This window comes from Plecotus auritus (genome assembly GCF_963455305.1).
Source record: "Plecotus auritus genome assembly, chromosome: 4".
NCBI lineage: Eukaryota > Metazoa > Chordata > Mammalia > Chiroptera > Vespertilionidae > Plecotus > Plecotus auritus.
Window position 1 is genome coordinate 90286180 of NC_137775.1, and position 20523 is coordinate 90306702.

General features: G+C 56.5%; 1 protein-coding gene across 1 annotated transcript; it reads right to left on the reverse strand.

Annotated features, from left to right (window-relative positions):
- Positions 1-2184: 2184 nt before the first annotated feature.
- On the reverse strand, positions 2185-18051 carry VEGFA (vascular endothelial growth factor A). The gene is made up of 8 exons (XM_080666880.1): positions 16954-18051; positions 13929-13977; positions 10646-10842; positions 9852-9928; positions 9478-9507; positions 7513-7584; positions 6253-6384; positions 2185-4119 (listed from the first exon to the last, which is right to left on the reverse strand). Exons 1-8 carry the CDS (start codon positions 17017-17019, stop codon positions 4098-4100), a joined length of 645 nt encoding a protein of 214 aa, XP_080523006.1. The 5' UTR covers positions 17020-18051; the 3' UTR covers positions 2185-4097.
- Positions 18052-20523: the final 2472 nt, after the last annotated feature.

The window sequence follows — 20523 nt, forward strand, 5'->3', positions numbered from 1 at the left end:
ACAAGTATTCAGTCTCTCATTGGTTTTTATATTGATTAGGTGGTGGAATGATATTTTAGATATGGGGTTACATAAAATTTATTATCCCACTCAATTCTACCTGTTTCTTTTTACCTTTTAAAACCTGGCTCCTAGAAAACGTTACATACATGGCTCATGTTATGGTTCTATTGAGCAGCTCTGTTCTAGAATATGTTAGAAGGTTGTATGTGCTACGGGGGAAAGGGGTGCTAAACAGGAGCACCTGGAGTAGAGGGAGAGAGGAGTGTCGATGGTAAACGCAGTGGTCAAGGTGGCCTCACGGAGAAGGTAACCAGACTGAAGGTATGTCATGCCTGGGAAAGATGCTCCGGAAGCGGGAATGCCAGCACCAGGGCCCAAGGAGGGGCATGCCTGCTGTTTGAGGCACAGAGAAGCCAGCGTGGCTGGAGCCGAGTGACCAAGGAGGCAGAGTTGGGGAGGTAGAGGCAGCCTGGATGGTGCAGGCCTTTTAAGGCCATTGCACAGATTTTTGGCTTTTTCTGAGTAAAACAGAGTCTTGCTGGGTCTTAAGCCAACAGGTGACACAACTGGGCTCACATTCTAACAGGTTCACTCTGGCTGTTGTGTAGCAACTCAAGTGAGTCAAAAGGACAGTTCGGGGTTGAGAGGCTCAGGCCAATATGTCCTCGGGATGACCACAGCCCCACAGGGCAGTTGTGTGGATTCAGTGGGTGTGAGAGCAGCAGGTGGAAAGTACCTGGAAAATGAGCTCCAGCGTGGGCAGAGACCCTGCCTCTGGCCTCAGTGTAGCCAGGAGGCAGCGGGCACCCTCCCCAGCAGTCGTGGAAGTCACCACACCACCACCGTCCGGGCATCTCCCCATGCAGGACTGCAACCCCTGCCTCGCTGCTGGGATGCTCCGTGGAAAGCCCTTCAGCCGCTGCTCAGTGGCTCTGGGGGAGGCAGCATTGCAGGTTCCCCAAAAGCTAACCCTGCCTGTCTCTCGGGTCTCCACCCCTCACCCACTCCCTGTCTGAGTGCCCCTGCCAAGCCTTTGCTTACACTTTCCCTTCTGCCTGGAATGTCCGCTTCAACCCTTCCACCCTCCCCGCCCTGTTCGGTCTTCTTCTACCGGTTCCTTAAGGGGCAGCCTGGAGGTAATGCCATGAGAAGACCCCCAGACTCTGCTACCCCCAATGTATCCCCAGCCCCAAACTGGATCAGAGGACCCCATCCTATTTTATGAATTTTTCTCTTCGTGGATTTATAGTTCTGTGAGGGTTGAAATTGTGTCTTGGTCCTAACAGCATCCCTTGCCCTAGCCCAGTGGTCGGCAAACCGCGGCTCGCGAGCCACATGAGGCTCTTTGGCCCCTTGAGTGTGGCTCTTCCACAAAATACCACGGCCTGTGCGAGTCTATTTTGAAGAAGTGGCGTTAGAAGAAGTTTAAGTTTAAAAAATTTGACTCTCAAAAGAAATTTCAATCGTTGTACTGTTGATATTTGGCTCTGTTGACTAATGAGTTTGCCGACCACTGCCCTAGCCTGATGGCTGTCCCAATAAATCCTGTTTGAAGGAATAAAAGAGAGGCTAGAGGAAGTGGGTTTGGAAGGATGTTCATAACTGCCAATGACCCAGACAGCTTCTACTTGCCCCGGACCCCCGGAAAGAAGACCACTCGGGGGCAACCAGAGTGGTCTTCTGAAAAGAGCTGTGGGTCTACTTTTCAGGGGCTCAGGGACCTCCAGGGTTCACTAAGGAAAACTCAAGTACATCTTGGGGTCCAGGTCCCCATGAGCACCCACTTCCCAGTCCCATAGCCAAATCCAGCCCTCCCCTTTCTGCTGAGTAGCAAGCTCAGATCTATGGCCAGTTCCTTCCTTGACCAAGGGACAGGGAGGGCCAGGACTATGTGGTTCCTAAAGGTAGCTCTACTCACTTCGGAGCCCGTGGCTCCCAAGGAGCTGTCTCTCCCTTCCCCGTTCCCAGAGGGCCCCCCGCCCCGCCATATCATGGCAGAGCATGGACAGGTTCCCCAGGACCAGCCCAGCTACACCAGAAGGACTCAGGCCCCAGCACCTGGGACCCCTTTCCCAGGCCTCAAATAAATGCCATGTTCCCCAAGGGAGGAGGGAAAGGGGGCAGGAGGAAATCTGGAACAAAGATTCAATGGAGAAGGAGAAACCAGGAGGAGCTCTGAGATCAGAATTAAATTCTTTAATACAAAATGCTTTTTTTAAGATATATCTGTATTTCTTTGTTGCTGTTTAAAAATAAATATGTACTACGGAATATCTCGAAAAACTGCACTAGGGACAAAGATGTGATGTTAATATCTTTTCCCCCACAATTATTATGGATAAACAGTAGCACCAATAAATAAATGATAACAAATATTAAAATTAAAAAAGGAGAGAGATTTAGTATGTAGAATTCTCTATTTTTTCTTGTTTTGTTTTTACATATAAAAAACAGAATAGCAATGTCTATTTTATCAGAATCACATATATACATAAACATATATATATATATACAAACACGAGTTGCCAAATATATATATAGTATGTAGATGTATATTGAAACCTTATTTCAAAGGAATGTGTGGTGGGGAGCCGGGGGAAAGGGTAGGGCAGAGTTGAGTGTTAGCAAAATTAAATATCTGTTCAGGACAAGCTAGTGACTGTCACCGATCAGGGAAGAGAGACTGGGAACATGAATTTTATACACAAAGACCAGTAAGGACCAGTACAAATAAGAGAGAGAGAGCGAGAGAGCGAGAGAGATACATCTCATAAATAGTTCAAATTAAATATTACCAAGAATACTGAAAAAACCCTACTCTTTAATTAAATTAACTGTTTTAATTTCTAATTAAAAAGAGATATTAAATAAGTACCGTATATAAAACACTTTCTCTTTTCTCTGCCTCCATGGTGGGCACATGGATCCTGCCCTGTCTCTCTGTGCCGCGGGAAGGGTCGGGTGGGGGGACAGTGGAAGGTCAACCACTCACACACACAGAGCCAGGTCTCCTGGGGGACAGAACTAGTGGTTTCAATGGTCTGAGGACCTCGGGCCCCCTGGGCTGCGCCCAGAAAGGGAGCAGGGAAGTGGCCAAGGCAAGAGGCCCTTCCCACAGACGACGAGCTTCATCAGGCTGCTCTTGTTCCACCAGCGTCCTCTCCTCTTCGCCAGGACACCTGGCAGTGGCCTCCTGGGCATCTCAGAGGCAGGTGAGAGTAGGTAAAGGCTGCCCAGGCTCCTGAATCCTTCAGGCAGTGCCCCTGGGGGCAGGATGCCCGTGCAGCACGTGGAGGGGCTCCCCAAAGCACAGCAGTGTCCTGAGGCTCCCCAAACTCCTGATCGGAGCCAGCGTCCTTACCCCTGTACCTGTCGTCTATCCTTCTGTCCATTTGACTCGGGGTAGAGGCTCGGAACCAGGGCTGGGTTTGTCGGTGTTCCCAAAAGCAGGCCAAATTTGCCCCCATGCCCTGGCCTTGCATGCTCCTAGGCAAGGGAGGGGACCCTGGCCTCCCTAAGAGCCACAAGAAGATCATGCCAGAGTCTCTCCTCCCATCTTCCTTGTCGGGATCTGGGTGGGAACAGTCTCCTCCCAACTCAAGTCCACAGCAGTCAAATACATCCAGTGAAGACACCAATAACATTAGCAATGTTAATTTAAAAAAAAAGAATATATATATTTTATATATATATAAAATATATATATTTATTTTTATATATATAATATATATATATATAAACATATGTATGTGGGTAGGTGTGTCTACAGGAATCCCAGAAATAAAACTCTCTACCGGGCTCGGTGATTTAGCAGCAAGAAAAATAAAATGGCGATCCAAATCCAAGAGGGACCGTGCTTGGTCACCGGCCCGGGAATGCTTCTGCCGGAGTCTCGCCCTCCGGACCCAAAGTGCTCTGCGCAGTCTCCTCTTCCTTCATTTCAGGTTTCTGGATTAAGGATTGTTCTGTCGATGATGATGGTGGTGGTGTGGTGGCAGCGGCGTGGTTTCTGTATCAGTCATTCTGTATCCATCTCTCCTGGTGAGAGGTCTGGTTCCCGAAACCCTGAGGGAGGTTCCTTCCTCCAGCCTGGCTCACCGCCTCGGCTTGTCACATCTGCAAAACGGAAAACAGAGGTGGGGTTAGGGCCAGGGGAGGAGCTGGGGGTGTCCCCGGCAGCGGGAGGACGGTGACAGCATGGTCCTGCCTCGGGGAGCCCGGGCAAGGGAGAGGCCAGCCCCTGTCCAAGGGGCCCTGTCCCAGCCACTGTCTGAGCAGTAGCCATGCTCAGGGCTCCCCATCTGCCCTCTAAAGCTTACAATCGAGTTGAGACAAAGCAAGGACATGGGGACACCCCATCACAAGCAACAAATAAACACATACAAAAGAACAATCCCTGCGTGACGCTTAAGAGCTAATGGGTGGCCAGAGCTGGGCCCAGTGAACCAGGAAGGGTCCCTGCAGAAGAAGGTGTTTCAGCTCAGTCTCATGGGGCAGGTCTGGGGAAGAGAGTGAAAAGAGCACCTTGAGCAAGGGAAAGGGGTCCAGTGGGAGACAGCCAGCTGAAGGGGGACGCTGCCCCTGAGAAAGTGGGGCTCCCAAGGCAGGGGGAGCCAGTGGGGTGGGGGCACAACTCCCTTCCCCACTCCTCCCTCCCAGCCTCAGCCACAGGCCTCGTCCTTCTTGCGCTCACTGGCAGCAGCAGGCCCCAGGCCCCAGGCTGCTTTCCTTTCCAATATGCTCTTTAACGTGGGGCGGGGGAGAGGCCATCAGTGGCTGTGCTGTCGCACTGAAGCGGAGGGGACTCCAAGAACTCGCTCCTCATGCCCCCGCCCCTGGGCTGATGGATATCTGCCCACCCCACTGTGAGGAGTTGGAGCAGGCCCTGCCCTTCTGAGAGTCTGAGAATGGGGACCCTAAGCCTTTAGCTGGGTTACTGAATCCCCCATACAGCTAAGTCAGGGGCTGGGGGAGGTCTCCAGAAGCTGGGGTAACTTCAGTTAGCTCCCAGGTCACTGCACACATCCCCACCCCAGACAGTCTCTCTGAAGAATAATCTCTATGGAAGCCCTAAAGTGGCAAGTCCCCAACCCCCCGCCACACCAGGGGGTGTGGAGACCCCTCATCCACTCCTGGAGTTAGGCAGAGCCCCCACCGCCAACACCAATATACACTCTCTGTCTTCACATATCACCAAGACAGACAGAGCCCCACAGCGACACCTCAAGACACGGTCCCCAGCATCCTCTGAACACTCACAAGCCACAGGAACATGGTGGCGGGGCAGTAACCACATTCTGAGGACTTTGTTAATGAAGCATGTGGACTAGCCTGGGGAATCCCACAAAAGCCCCTCCTCCCCGGGTGATGCTTGAGCACAGGCCACACTGGTACAAACAGCCTTGTGCTCCTGACCTCACCCTCTGACCTCGCTCACACCCTTGACACTCCCCTGGTCCCCACTGTGCACAGAGGTATAGATGCCTTGGCAGGGGGGAGGGGCGGGGGTCACACAGGTACACAGGTGAATAAAAACCAGGACCAGGTGTGAGGAGTTAGTTCACAGTCTAATGTTAGGAAACTGGGCGTCAGCCCTCCCTCCACCCATCCTGGGGGCATTTGAAATATGTGGGCTGTTAGGGGTTGTTGCCGAGACTACTGGAGTATTAAAGAACTCTTCTGTCCCCAGATGTTAAATCTCCTATCCACCCTAAACCAACAGCCGGAGCCCATGCCTTCCAGAACCCCAGTATGAGGAGGAACTCACACCCTGCCCCCTGTGGAGAAACAGTGAGGGGTGAAAAGCCTAGTGGTGCAGACTTCAGAGGGCCAGGCCCCCAGGAGAGTGTCTGCGTTTTATAGCGTCCCCACACCGGGAAGGGCCCTCAGTGTTAATAGCAATGGTAGTAACCACAAGGTCAGGACCAACAGCCACCATGAGCAGGACCACAGGACACAACACTCAGCTTGCGTCCACACCACCACATTAAGCCACACCAGTCTACCCACTCAGGCAACCAGGGCAACCTCTGAGGGGCCCTGCCAGGCCAGACCAGCTCCCGCCACCCACCGCAGGGGCCTCGTGAGCCAAGAAGGTAGTAGTCGCCAGGCAGGCAGCTAGAAGCCAAGCAAGCAGCTGGCCCCTCTCAGGTACTGCTCGCTCTCTCGCACTCTCTCTCTCTCTCCCTCTCTCTGTCTCCATCTCTGTGTCAAGCCCCTCTCTGACTCGCTCGCCCTCTGGGAACCAACCTGCAAGTACGTTCGTTTAACTCAAGCTGCCTCGCCTTGCAACGTGAGTCTGTGTTTTTGCAGGAACATTTACACGTCTGCGGATCTTGTACAAACAAATGCTTTCTCCGCTCTGAGCAAGGCCCACAGGGACTGCAAAAAGGCAAAAGGAAAGACATCTAAGCTAGAGCGTCAGCAGAGAGAGAGAAAAAAAACCATGCAACACCCCCTAATGTGTGCAGCAGGGCCCCCACCCAGCTCGTGGGCCCCCACACCCTTCCACGCCCTGGAAGGATCCAAGTGCTACAGTGGAAGACAGAGAGCACGCAGAAAGAGGCAGCGCTGGTAGGAAGCCCGCCCGCAGAGAGAGGCAAACACAGACGGGCAGAGAGTGCAAGGAGAGGGCTGCCGGGAGGGCAGTGCTGTCCACTGGACAAGCGCAAGTCTCAGGCCACAGGGTCCCAACTGCTACTGCCCCCAAAAGAGCACCTGACTCTTCACCTGCTGGGGCGGCATTCGAGAGCCACCCTCGCCCCGTGCGAGGGCGCATGCCCAGGCCCCTCCACCAGAGTTGGGCTGAAACAGGGTATGACACCTGGCTGAGCCCAGAGGCAGTGTCCACAGAGGGGAGCACTGGCAGCTGCCCCAGAGCATGGCCCACCACAGCCTCTAACACAGAGGAAGCAGCCGCCCTACTGAGAGGCTTCTGTGGGTGCCATGGTCGGGCTGGAGGAGGGGGACCTCCTCGAGGAGCTCCAAGTCCATGAGAGGAGGTGCCAGATGGTGCCTGACCCCACCCCACCTCCTCCTTCAGCCAACAACAAGCTGCTTCAAGTCATTCAAGCCCATTCCTCACACCACCCTCCTCACCACCCTCAGCTTCCAGACAAGCACAGAAGCCTAGAGCAGTGGAAACCAGTTGGATGAGCAGGCACCAGTGCCCGGCACCCATGCCAACATGGGCCGGCCACCAGTGCCCAGTGGGTGAGAGAAAGGCAGTGCCCAGCCAAGCACAGGCCAGAGCCCCCTCCCTGATTCCTCCAAGCCCACTTTGCCCACCCACCCCCAACGCTGGACCAGCAACAACATCACGAAATCTACCCATTGGTGCCAATTAGTGGAGTGAGAATGAGAGAGTGAGACACTGGGGCAGAGGGGAGGATAAGAGGCAGGAAGGGAGGGACAGAGGGAGGGGGGAGGGTTAAGGGGTCCTGCAAGCGGGAGTTAGATTGGGGGCCCTGGGGAGGCTCCAGGGAATGAGACAGTAGCGGCACCACGTACAAGTTCCAGGATTTATACCGGGATTTCTTGCGCTTTCTTTTTTGCCCCTTTCCCTTTCCTCGAACTGATTTTCTGGAAAATAAAAAAACAGAGCCAGAGAGGGGGGGGGCAAGGGAGAGGAAGAGAAGCCGTGAGGAAGGCAGGGACAGGACATGCTCAGGGGAGGAGGCAGGCAGCCTCCAAAGAAGAGCTTGCACACATGTGCAGGTTGGGGCAGCAAGCACAGGATGGCTCCTTCTGCTCACTTTAGCCACCCTGGGGTGCCAAACCCAGCCCTGGGCATGGCCTTGGGTGGAGGGCACAAGCCCCAAAGGCTTCCATGCCCATGGTGGCTCCTGGTCCCAGGGAGAGGGCAAAGCACCAAGAGTAGGCCCTTTACTCTGTATAAGCCTGGTCCTGGTGGCAGGGGGCTATAAAAGGTAGGCCAGGCTTTGGGGAGAAAGGTCAGAAACCTGATTTAATTGGGGGTGGGGAGTTGGGGGGGCTGGCTGTGCTTCAGGCACCTTCTACCTTGATTTCCAAGTGCCATAGCAAAAGGGTCCCTCCAGAGGCCCTGCCTCTGAGAATGTGGGGGAGCAGCTCCACTGGGGGCTGGCACAAAGCCAAGGACGGCACATATAAGGCATCAGCCCATCCGAGTCATAACCTGGGCTGCTGAGAGGTGGGGCTGGGTGTCCTCACAGCCCCAGGCAGGCTGGCAGGAGGGTGAGGTGGGAGTTAGGGAGGCGTGGGGAGGAGGGGCCTGCGTGCACTTGGCAGGTTGCACCTCCCCAGCCTGTCAAAGCCTGCTATACCATCTCACCAGACTCCCTGCTGAGCCCAGGCGAGCCCCCACTCTCCCTGTGGGCAAAGCAGGCCTTTGGGGAAAGGGCAAGGGAGGCAGGCTGAAGCCTGTCCAGTCAAGGGAAACAGCGCTCTTCTCACATGCCAGCCCAAGAGAATGCCCCTCAGAATGTCCGCCACAGGGGAAGAAAGAGGGAGAAAGGCACTGAGGAAGGGGCAGGTCTGTTTCCTCTTGTTGGGAGAAATGCTAGCAGGAGGAAGGTCTTTGAGTGTGTGCACTCGCATTCTCCCTCTTCCTCCTTCTCTCTCCCTCTCTTCCTCTCTTCCTCTTTCTCTCTCTCTCTCTCTCTCTCGCTCTCTCTCTCTCTCTCTCTCCCCCACATCAATTCTGGAAGTTGGGGACTTCAGGAAGAGGCAAAGGGTTGAGGCCTAAGGGCCTTCAATGTCCTCCGAAACTGAGCAGATAGGGTGGTGAGGGAGGGGAGGGAAGGGCATAGGTGATCTCTCTCAGTCTTTTTTTCCTGCAGACTCATCCCCCAGGCCAGCTGCTCACCGAGTCCTGAGGGCTCAGTGCCCCCAGACCTTGCCCTGCTCCACCCCTGCTCCATCCTGACTTGACCCTCCACAATGAGCCAGTGGAAGCCTCAGAAAATGACCGACATTCAATCAATTCTTTCTCCCTGATCAGGAGGACTGGGTGTCTCTGGCCTGCTTCACTCCTGCAGGAGGGCATACACCCCAAAGCACGCCAGCTGGCCCCAAAACCAACTGCACCACCACAGCAGCCACCATAGAGGCTGCTTCCTCTGACGCACAAAAGTTGGCCTCTCTGCCACCCGCTCCCACTCCCTGCGGTGGGTGATGGGAAGCTACAGCATGCCAGGGAGCCAGTGTCCACACTACCCCTCGACACACCAAAACCTCAAGTCCCAGCCAGGGATGACCTGGAGACCTGGAACTCGTCGGTTCTCCCAAAGGAAGCTCCAGGTTCCAGGCTGGGTTTTGTCCCTATGTCTACAGCCATAATCCTGGAGTTTGCTCCATCCCATTGCGGCCACCACATGTCCTCATGAGACCACTTCTTGACCCAGTGAAGTCATCAGGCCCCTGACAGAGGAAGCCAAGAGCCCCAAACCAAGAAAACAGGCAAGGAGAAGGAGAACTGAAGTCATGGCCACTTACTTTTCTTGCCTTGCTCTCTCTTTCTTTGGTCTGCAGTGGTAGAGAAAGAGAAAAGAACAAAACAGAGAAGGGTTTAGATGGTAATGATAGTGATGACATAATAATAACAATACTACTACTAATAAAAACTTAACATAGTATTTACGATGTAACAATACAGTTTTAATCTCTTCACATGTAACTCACTTAATCCTTATAACAATGCCATGAGGTACATACTATTATTGTACCCACTTTACAGATGTGGAAACTGAGGCACTGAAGTAAAACTGAAATGCCCAAGGTCACACGGCTGGGAGGTGGAAACGGACTAACAAGCGGAAGGGCTTAACCCTGGCACGGAGCAGGCAGCCGTTTGCTGAGTGCGCCCTCACCTGCATTCACATTTGCTGTGCTGTAGGAAGCTCATCTCTCCTATGTGCTGGACTTTGTGGATTCTGATCCGCATGATCTAGAGGAGAAGGAAGCACATCACAGAGGTTAGTGACCCAGCCAGCCATACCCAGATGGGACACCCCTGTGGCTCCTGCCACTCAGCCCCCAGGGGTTCTACAGAGCAGTGATGGGTGGTGGAGTTATGGGGACCGGGCGCTCTATCAGGAAGAGCCTCAGGCCCACCCTAACTCCCCCAACCCTGCTGACCTCAAGGAGCCCCTGCTCCTCTTGAGGGCAGATACAGCTGCACGGGTTGGCCAGGCTGGGAATTCAGGTCCTAAGTTCTCACCACTCCCCATCCCTCCCCTCCTTTCATCCCTTTAGGCCTCACCCTGAGAGCCCCCACCCTGGGGTCTCACAGCTCCCTCCCTCCCACCCTATCCAGGCTGAAATGGACCCCATCACCAGACAGCATCAAACCACTGGCTTAGAAACTCTCCACAAACCACACTCATCCAACTTCCCAAACAGAGCCCCAAAGCGGGAGGGAGGACGAGACAGGCTCCTGTCACAGGTATCATCCTCCTCCTGAACCCAGGGGCAAAGGTCAGGGAGAAGGAGGAGGCGGTTGGGGCTTGCTGGGAACCTGGACTGGGAAGTACAGGCTTCTTTTTCCCCAAAGAGGCAAGACCTGCCATAGCCCCCTGACTGACTCAGGGGCAGGAGCTGGACAAGGCAGGTCGGTTTCCTCCTCTCAAGTGCCCTCCTGCCCCTCCTCCTCACAGGTAGGCACCTGCATGGTGATGTTGTACTCCTCAGTGGGCACACACTCCAGGCCCTCATCGTTGCAGCAGCCCCCGCACCGCATCAGGGGCACACAGGACGGCTTGAAGATGTACTCGATCTCATCAGGGTACTCCTGGAAGATGTCCACCAGGGTCTCGATTGGACGGCAGTAGCTGCGCTGGTAGACATCCATGAACTTCACCACTGCACGGGAGGGGGTGACACATGAGCCCAGCAGGTCACACAAAAGATGGCCAAGCCCTATCTCCACCCAGCTCCATAAGGCCACTCCTCAGGGTTTCTGTGAGAGGTACCCACTATCGGGCAAGTCCTCCCACACATCTAACTTAAGTTCCTCCAGCTGTGGTTGAAGTCCTTCCCTAAGCTTCCTATCAACACTGCTGAAGACCTGTTTTTATGCCAAAGATCGCAGGATACTGTCGGGTTCTGAGGGAGATGGCCTGCTACATCTCATCCCCCTGCCTCAGCATGACAGCCAAGCCAATTCCTGGGTCAACCTTGATGCCAGAGGACAGTCTGAGTAGGAGTATACCTGTTGGGGTGCTCTAAGCATCCCATAGAAAAAGGAACAGCCAGCTTGGCCATCCTACTCCCCATTTATGTACAACCTCTCCATAGCCACTGCCATACCCTACCAACCTACCAACTATCATTTAATGAGCACTTACTGTATGCTGGGCACTGTGTACAGTCCCCTATAGTTGACATCTCAAACAATTCTCTACTACGAGGTTCTAGCAGGACCTCCATTTTACAAATATGGAACCAGAGGCTTGGCGGCTGAGTAACTTGCCCCAAGGCCACACTGCTAGTAAGTGGTAGCGTTAAAATCAGCCCGGGCATCAGAGCCTTCCTTAGCCTTCCTCTGCCATGAGAAAACAGAGGGGAAGCTTCAGGGGGCACCTTGCCACCTGCCAGACCCCTCTCCAGAGGTAGGCTGAGGAGGCAGTGGGCATAGCACAGGACTGGGGCTGCCTGGAATCAGCAGGTGGCAGTGGGCGGGCACACTGTGCAGGCCCTGCCAGCCACCGATAACCCCACCCAAGAGGGCAAACTGCTTGCATCATGGAAAAACGGTGTTGCCACTGCAGCCACAGAGCACTTCTAGAAGCTGATCCGGAGGGAGAGCATGGCAAAGACAGCTTCCCAGGCTGGAGGTGGGGCCTGGGGTGCATCGGTGCATGAAGGGGTAATTCTGGGCCACAGGGGCGGGCCCTTGAGAATAAATAAACTCAGGACTCTGGAATGACTACTCCAAATTGTGGCCCAGCCTGCCACTCCCTATCACACACCCCTACCTCCACATAGCAGTTCTGTCCCTGAAATGAGTTTCACCTACACAGGAGGGAAGAGCAGCACCCAGGCAGCAAGGAGGCAGGGCTCCGGCCTCAACTTGGTGTGAGCACGGGCCAGTCCCTCCCTCTGCACATCGGGTGCAAGCGGGTTGGGCTGATCTCTAAAGACACTGAAACAAAGGCTGAAATGTGGAGTTTTTGCCTACCATTTCCAGCCCCCAAACAAGCTCCCTTTTCTCAGCCCAGGTAATACAAGGTTTGGAACCTCAGCCAGACTGCTCTCCGCAGAGATTGCAGCTGAGCCTCTTCGCCCTCCTCCCTCCAGGAGAACGAAGGCAGAGGAGCCAGAGGGCTGTGTGTATCATAAGTGGGTTGAGGAGAATTTGGAGAGATGAGGGAAAGTAAGAAAGGGGGAAGCCACAGATGTGAAAACAGAAAGAACAGTGGGGACCCCCAAGCCAGTCCCAGGCCTTGCCTACCACCTCTACTTTCTCTATTCAGGCAATGGCCACAAAATTCTTCTCTACCCCCAAAAGGGTTAAGGTAAAGTGTCTTCAAAACGGAGTATAAAAACAAGACTAGGGATCTGAAGAAGTCCTTTGCTAAGCCAAGTCTATATTGAAGAAGATGACTAATCAAGACCTGACACTTTGTCATGGTTGGGGACAGAGGTGGCCCAGGCCTCAGGGCCACAGGTCCCACCCAGGACAGGAGAGTAGAAAAGTCTGGCCAGGTGGCTGATAGCTGAGGGTAACAAGACTCTGAGTGAGAATTCCTTGGAAAAGCTCCCTGGATTCCCCAGGGTGGCAGGTAGAAGGGGACAACTTCACCAGCACCCTCAATACCCTAGCCACTGCCTCCAAAGAAAGCTGTCCTGCTTTGGCACAGGGCGTGGACACACAGACACTCAAACATCGGGCTTCCGTTGTTTTCCTTATTTCTCGAAGACAACCTTTTCCCCAACAAAGACCATTTGTCTTGCCTCTCTCAGGCCACTGAGACCACTGGGAGGCTGAGGGGGTAGGGACACAGGGAGCGGGTGGCCTGTCAGTGGTACAGGCTTGGAGTGGCCAGGAAGCCAGGCCCTGGGCCAAGGAAAGGGTTCCCAGGCCAGGAAGGAGGCAGAACCGGCTGGGCATCACCACCAGCGGGGAGTGCAAACACAGCCCTTGGCCACTACCCTGGGCCGACTTGATTAAGGTCAGGGAAAAGCGCCTAGAGGAAGACCTCCTCAGAGATGGGGAGCTGGGGGAGTAGCATTGGGCACTCCGCCCCAGGCTTGAGCAGAGGCCACATGCAGTGGTGGGGAGAGCCTGGACATCCCTAGAGACATGGGAGGCTCCCTATACCAAACCTCAGCGAACAAAAGGCAGGCCTACTGGGCTTGGGCAGGGGGTGGGGCGGGCGCCTTGGAGCTACAGCCAGCCCTCTGCTGGCCCAGCAGGGAAGTTCACAGGACCCAAACCTCCTCCACCTGGAGGGAAGAGGGAGGCCTAGGGCTTTCTCTCTCCACCCCCAAAGAAATACAAACTGGGGGATGGGGTCCCATGAGGCTGGTCTCTGCACCCCTAGCTCATGCACAGCCAGCTCTCTGGATGGCAAGGGTCACAGCCCCTGCACACAGGCCCCACAGGTGAGACATGCTGGGTGGGAAGTGACATAGAGTATCCATCCTCCCTTGGAGGAGGAGGGGTGCGACAAACAGACTTCTGGGATCCTTGAACATTGTTTATCCTCCTGGTCCATGCTCATAGCTCCCTCTCCAAAGAAAACTTTACAGGAAAGAGCAGAAGAAAAAGGCCACAAGTCCTTTCCCTAGTAAAGGCCCGCATAGGGAAGAGCCAGTCCTCTGGAAAGAAGGGTTAATCTTACCCTTTCCTGATCTCCACCCCAGACCATCAAAGAAGAAACAGGGCCTCCCTACCCAACCCTTGGGGAGTTAAGAGATCCCATCCAGGAGCCAGGGGGACTCACCTTGGTGGGCTTTCTGCTCTCCTTCTGCCATAGGCGCAGCCTGGGACCACTGAGGACAAAACAAAAGAGTGAGACATGGGCATGGGCAGGGGGACCGCCACTCTGCCCCTCCTTCCTCCTCCTGGCCCTCCCAGCCCACAGCCCCTGGCTTCTCCAAGGCTTCTGAGTAGAACTAGGCACCACCAGGGGCTCCCTACAGGCCAGAACCCACCCACCACCCCCAGACTGCTCCAATTTTGAAGCCAAAGAAGATAAAGACTGACCAGACATTGGGGTTGGGAAGCTCAAAATGCAGTAGGAAAACAGCAGAATGTCCAGATCCCTTCTCCACAGTTCCCTCTCCCCATTCTCACTGTCCCATTGCTGAGCTAAGGGAATCTTCTCACACACACCCCCCCACACACACACTCCCCCACTCCCTGGTCCAAAGCCACAGGTAAGTATTAAAGTAAAATAGGACAAATTTGGACTGGGGCAGGAAGGAAGGACTGGGGGCGAGAAAAACAACATGGTGACCTTCTCCTGCTGACATGACAAATACCAGGGTGAGCTGATGCTAGTAAGGGAGGGGGTGCAGAGGCCTGAAGGGCACCAACCACCTTCCCCCATCCAGACTCTTAAGTCTTCAGGAATATTCAGCAAACCCACAGGTTGCCTGGAGGGTAAAACCTGGGAAGAAGGCCTGAGGGAGGGGAGAGCTCATTTCTCCCCATGCACAAGTCTCACCAGGGCCTGAATATATCTCCAACATCTTTAGCTTCACACTCCTGTCTTGTTCCCTGGTTTCTCCTCCCTCCCAGACTGAGGGGGTCCCCAAGTCCCTCTCACCTGGGCTCTTTCCTCAAATGCAACCAGGGAAGTCTTTTATGCCTTAGCAATGCCCAGCCCCTAGGGGGCCCCCTGCACTACCTAGGCCTGAGGCCTGCCCCCATCCCTCCCCACCCCCACCAGATCATTCCTCCCCTCCCCAGAAGCTGTGAAGGTCAACAAGTCCAACCATGTGAACCTGACAGCACTGGGCAAAGGCTTCTCCCAGCCCTTCCAGAGGGTCTTGGTTCTCACCAACTGCCCTCCCCATCTGCCCCTCTTTCCCGGCAGATCCTGAACAGCAGAGCCACCCCCTAGCCCACAGAACTGCAGACCCACTGAGATGAGAGTCTCAGTCTGTCTGCCTCTCTCTCCTTCCCACCCACCCCCAATGCACCCCAGTTCCCCTAGCCTTGCCCCCAGGACCAAGGTCAGATAACAGTTTCCAGACTCCCAGCTGGATAGCCTCCAACAGCAGCTCCCGCAGGGGCCCCCCAGAGTGTCCACCTCAGCCCCTCACCCATCCCCAGGACACCCCCTGGCTTCCCTCTGCCAACATTCTCTCTATGGCCTCCACTCCTCCTGGGCCCCAACTAGGAAAGGGGACAGAAACTTCATACACCCTCCAAGGCCTGGGGGCACAGGGAGGAGCAGTTCTGTGCGGGGAGGGGCCAGGTGCCCTTCTCTGGGGGCCTCTGAAGGTCACGCTATGGCCAGTCCGCCACTCCTCCCCTCCCCTCCCTACTTGGAGGCCTGGAGCCAAGGCCTTTGTGCCAGGGTCTGAGGAACTCCAGTGGCAGCAGGGACCCCAGCCCATTTCCTTCCTAGGGCCTCTCTGCAAGGGGAAGGTCTAAGGGAGGGGTAGAAAAATGACCTCTTAGGTGGCTTGGAGAATCAAGTTGGGTGGGCAAGTTTGAAGTTCCAAAAAACCACCTGCTCCTGCTCCAAATGTCTCATTTCACTAGGACAAAGTGTGTTTGCAAGGCTGGCAGGAGTTCTTCCCAAGGTTGCCTACATCACAGCAAATTTCAAACCATTTTTCCAAAAAGTGTAAAGTGGGGTAATGACACTCTGTAAACCCTCCCATGGCCCACCCCATAAAAGCTAAAGCGCATCCCACTTGGAAGTGTGGGGGAAGGGAGGGAAGCTGCCTGTCACCAAGTGGTAGCTCTCCACAAAGCCCCCAGTGGGCCCTGACACCCTGACCGCTGACGGAGATCCTCCTCTGCCTGGACTTGGGGGCTGAGAGAGGTTAGATGGGTCTTCTCAGCAGAGGGTAGTGAAAACTAAAGGGATGGGCAGGGGGGTTCTCTCCACGCTAGGGAGGAAATGGGGAAGGGGCGTCAGGAAATCCCTCCTAGCACAGGAAGAGGTTAGGGGCTGGAAGCGGCCGGAAGGGACAGGGTGGTTCTCCGGGTGCTCCCGCTGGGCTACCTCGAGAGGTCACCTTCCCGCGGAGGGCCGGCGGGGGGAGGGGCGCCGCTCGCCGCCCGGGACTCCCAGCTCGGGCCGCGGCGGCTCCGGGAACACGCGGCTGGCCAGGCCCGGGCTGATGTAATCGGCTCCGCGCCGCGCGCGCCCGGCCGGGCGGGGGAGGGCGGGCACGGAGCGGGACGCGAGCGGGGACGGGCGGGGGTGGCGCCGCGCAGGTGGCCCGGCGGAGAGGGGGTCTCCGCAGCAATCCACCCCAAAACTTTTCCTAAACTCGCGGAGAGGGCCGAAGGGATCCAGCGGCAGTGACAGCGAGCCCCTCTTGAGCCAGCGCCCTGCCCCCTCCACGCTCTCAGCCCTCCTTCGGTCCAAGGTCCGAGCACCCCCCTGCCCGCTGGACTCCGGCTCCCGCCCCCGCTGCCCGGACTTTCAGTTCGTTGGGGACCAGCTGCCGGGAGCAAACTTCAGCAGCCGGCGGCAGCGCAAGCCCAGCCCCCTCGGCCTCATCCAGCGGCTCCCGCCCTCCGCTGGTCGGCCCAGATCGTACGTGCGGTGATCTGGTGGGTGGGCAGGGCCCGCGTGGGCGGTGAGACTCTACCCCGGTGCCCTCCCACCTAGCGCGCGCCCCCTCCCCCTACACGTACGAGGACAGAGGGGGAAGCCGCGCGCCCGGTGCCCAAGGACCCGCGTGGGGCACGGAACCCCCACGCGCGCGCTCGCACGCACGTCCCCAGCCGGGAGAGGCGCTCGCAGCAGCCCGCGGCGCCGGGCGGGGACGGCCGCTTACCTTGGCATGGTGGAGGTAGAGCAGCAAGGCAAGGCTCCAATGCACCCAAGAGAGCAGAAAGTTCATGGTTTCGGAGGCCCGGCCGGGGCCGGCGCGGCTCGCGCTCCCTCTCCGGCTCGGGCTGCGGGGCGGCCCGCTCTCTTCGTCGCCCAGGCGGGCTCCTCTTCCTCCCGGAGCCGAGGCCCGGGCCAGGGCCTGGGGCGCGCGCGCGGCTGGAGCACTGTCTGCGCACACAGCCGCCTCACCCGTCCATGAGCCCGGCTTCCGAGCGCCGAGTCGCCACCGCGGCCCCCTCTCCTCTTCCTTCTCTTCTTCCTCCTCCCCCTCCTCCTCGGACTGAGGCTCCTCCCGGCCCGGGCTAGCACTTCTCCCGGTTCCGCTCGGCTCGGCTGCCCCGGCGCGAACCACGGCTCCTCCGGAGCGAGAACAGCCGAGAAGTTGGACGAAAAGTTTCACTACAACGCCGCGAGCCCCGACCCCCTCCACCCCGCCTCCGAGCGCGGGCTGCGGCTCCTGCCCGCGGCTCGCCGCCGCGTCCACCGCCGGCCGCCGGCCGCCGAGGAGGTGGGCGCTGGGGCGGGGGGCGGTGTCTGTCTGTCTGTCGGTCAGCGCGACTGTTCTGATGCGGGGCCGCGCTCTGGCGGTCACCCCCAAAAGCAGGTCACTCACTTCGCCCCTGTCCCTCTCGTGGCTCGCTCGCTCGCGCGCGCTCTCTGACCCGGTCTCTCTCTTCCTCGACTTCTCTTCGGAGCTCTTGCTACCTCTTTCTTCTCGCTACTGGTTTCCAAAATCCGGAGTGATTTGGGAGCGTAAAGGAGCAATCTTCCCAAACGGTCGGCCCGATTTAAGCGGGGAATGGGAAGCAAAAATAAATTAAAACTGAAAAGAATACGGTTTTTTAAAATGTTTAAGAAAAAAAGGAGGAGGGTAAACCCTGGTTAAATGAATATCAAATTCCAGTGCGGAGACCCCTGGCTGGTGACTCCGAGGGTTCGTCTGCCTCGTCGCCGCGTCTTCCGACCGAGCGCCGCTGCCGCCGGCTCCTCTAAGCCCCCCGCGCTGCGGCCTCCCCGCAGCCTGGCTGCCCCAAGCCTCTGCGCTTCTCAACGCTACCAGCCGCCCAAAAAAAAAGGCCTGGCTCCTCCCCCGCCCGCCCGTCCGACCCCGCCTCTGGCACGCCCCCGAGGCGAAGACACTCGCCTCCAGCAGCTCTGAGTTCGGCTCGGCCCCCTGGCGCAGCCTTCGCCTGCGGACACCTAGTGAAGCCTACGCCCCCCACCCACCCCAGTGAAGGGAAAGCTCGACCCCCACCACGGCGCACAGCCTGAAAATTACCCATCCGCCCCCCCTTTGCCCGGAGACCCACACGCGGTATTTGCGGGGAGGGAACAGGAAAGTGAGGTTACGTGCGAACAGAATTAGAAAGCGATTCTCCTTTGCTGGGAATATTGAAGAGGGCGTGAGGATGGGGCATCAAACAGGAACGAGTGGAGATAGGGAAACACAGATCTCCTGAAATCCTGGGGTGACCCCTACCCTTCTTCCCCTCTCCAACACCCTCCTCCAATACTCAGTTCCCCCTCCCCACACTCACACTGACACTCAACGCGTCCTCACTCTCCGCTGACGCGGCTCTACCAAGTTCACCCAGCCTCCCTGTGGTGGCCGAGCGCCCCCTAGTGATACACCCCAGCTCTGGCTCAAGAGGGAATGGGCCTCAGGATGAGAGTGAAAGATTACCCCTGAACCCTGCCTTTCTGACCTCCCAAACAGTGGTATTTTTGGGACTCGTGGTCCCATGTGCAGAGAGCCCAGTGATGGGCACAGAGGGCACCGTGTATCCATCTGGACAATGTGCTCATCAGAGTGAGCTGCAGCCAACAGGCTGGGGTGACTGGGTTCCTTTGGGAAGTATCCAGAGGGGCTTCCCTTGGGAAGAGTATTTGACACAAGTTTGTGGGGCCGAGAATGGGAAGCATGTGGTTCTGGGGTTAGTCAGTGCCCAGAGGAGAGAGGACCTGTTGGAGACCACGTATGCTCAGTGGAGTCTGGCAGAGCCCAAAGGGAGAGGCAGCTGGGCAGACAGAGGCCCTTGTTTCTGCTCCCCCCACCCAGATGTTGCCAGGGAACTGAGGCCAGGGGCTGGTGGAGCGGATGGAGGCCAGGGCCTGAGTGATGATTCAAACCTACTCACCAGCACTAAGGAACGTCTGTAGGCCAGCTGCCCAGAGCTCCCACCAGGCTGGGGGCCAAGGGTTCCATCAGCCCCAACCAGGCTCACAATTCCTCTTCTGAAAAGAATTGGGGAGTTATCCTCTGCACCCTCAGAACCCCAGATCCCTTGCCTGCTTCTCCCAGTTGGTGGCCTCTCTTCCCTCTCCTCTCATCCCCTCCATTCCTTCAAAGCCTCCCTCTTTCCCAACTCCCCTATCTTCTCTAAGTGCTCCCCAAGGCCCCCCACCTCACCCTTGCATATAGGACCAACCTGGAAAAATTCCTGGTTGGGCTTTGACCCAGTAGCTCCTAGGCTCCCCCAGGGAACAAAGGGGGGCTCTGATACCTGTGGGAAGAGAGGGACCAATTGGTCTCATTATTTATCTAGGTCTGGCCAGGGCCTGGCCTAGGGCTGGTGTAGTCTCTGTGAATGCCTCTGCTGAGAGTGGGAGCCAGAATGAGAGAGAATGGGAATGCAGTAACTTCCCCCAAGTTGGTCAAAATGATCCAAAAGGGTTACTCAGCCAGCCCCCCACCTCAGCAGTGGTGCTGTGGTTTGGTGGGAGTGCTAGGTTACCCCTTTAGTACTCCAGTTCCACGGGAGTGGTGTCCTGAGGCCCCTATGAGCAGAGGGGCTGGCTCCCCCCAATTCTATCCTACCATTTCCATCATTCATGCCTCCAGGCCTGTCTCCACCACCTGGCAGGCTTCCCAGCAGCAGGAACAAGGTCTTTTTACAGTTTACTTTTTAGTAAACATTTATTTGCTGGCTCAGGGCCCCCTCCCAGGCAGGCCTCCTCACCTAGGCTCCATGCTCAAGCTGCTGCATGGGATATGGAAGGCAAGCTGCTGAACTTCCTCCTTGTCCAACCTGGTTCTCCTCTCAAACCTCCGGAGCACAAGGTATGGGCACCTTGGCACAGTCCCCCTCCCTCATTCCTACCCTGAAGCCAGCAGAGCCCGGGACAGAGACTCCCAGTGGCATCACTTCCATATCCCTTCTCATCTCAGGCTTCCCCAGTCTCTGGGGAGGCCTGAAGAGGAGGTCTTAATAAAGGACCCTGAAGTTGGAAGGAGGGTGAAGAAGTTCCAAGGAGGTGTGGCCATTCATTGTCACTTACTAGCCCCAGTGCTCTTCCCAGCCTGAGCCAGCCATCCCCCTTGGTGGCATTCAGCAATGTGTGTTCCAATGCCCTATGTGAGGTTCCCTCTGTGAGCTCTACCCAAGGAACCACAGGAAACGGGAGCAGAATTGCAGACTGGCCTGAGGGATTTTGGCACCCTAGACCGGGATGAGGTGGAGGGGGGGCGTGGAGGGTGGTCTCCCATCTCCACCTTTATTTCAGACACACAACC

Coding starts and splice junctions, on each gene's coding strand:
- VEGFA (XM_080666880.1), bottom strand. CDS start 17,019: ATGAACTTTCTGCTCTCTTGGGTGCATTGGAGCCTTGCCTTGCTGCTC. Junction 13,978..16,953: donor TCTACCTCCACCATGCCAAG/GTAAGCGGCCGT, acceptor TTTTGTCCTCAG/TGGTCCCAGGCTGCGCCTAT. Junction 4,120..6,252: donor TTAAACGAACGTACTTGCAG/GTTGGTTCCCAG, acceptor TCCGTTTTGCAG/ATGTGACAAGCCGAGGCGGT.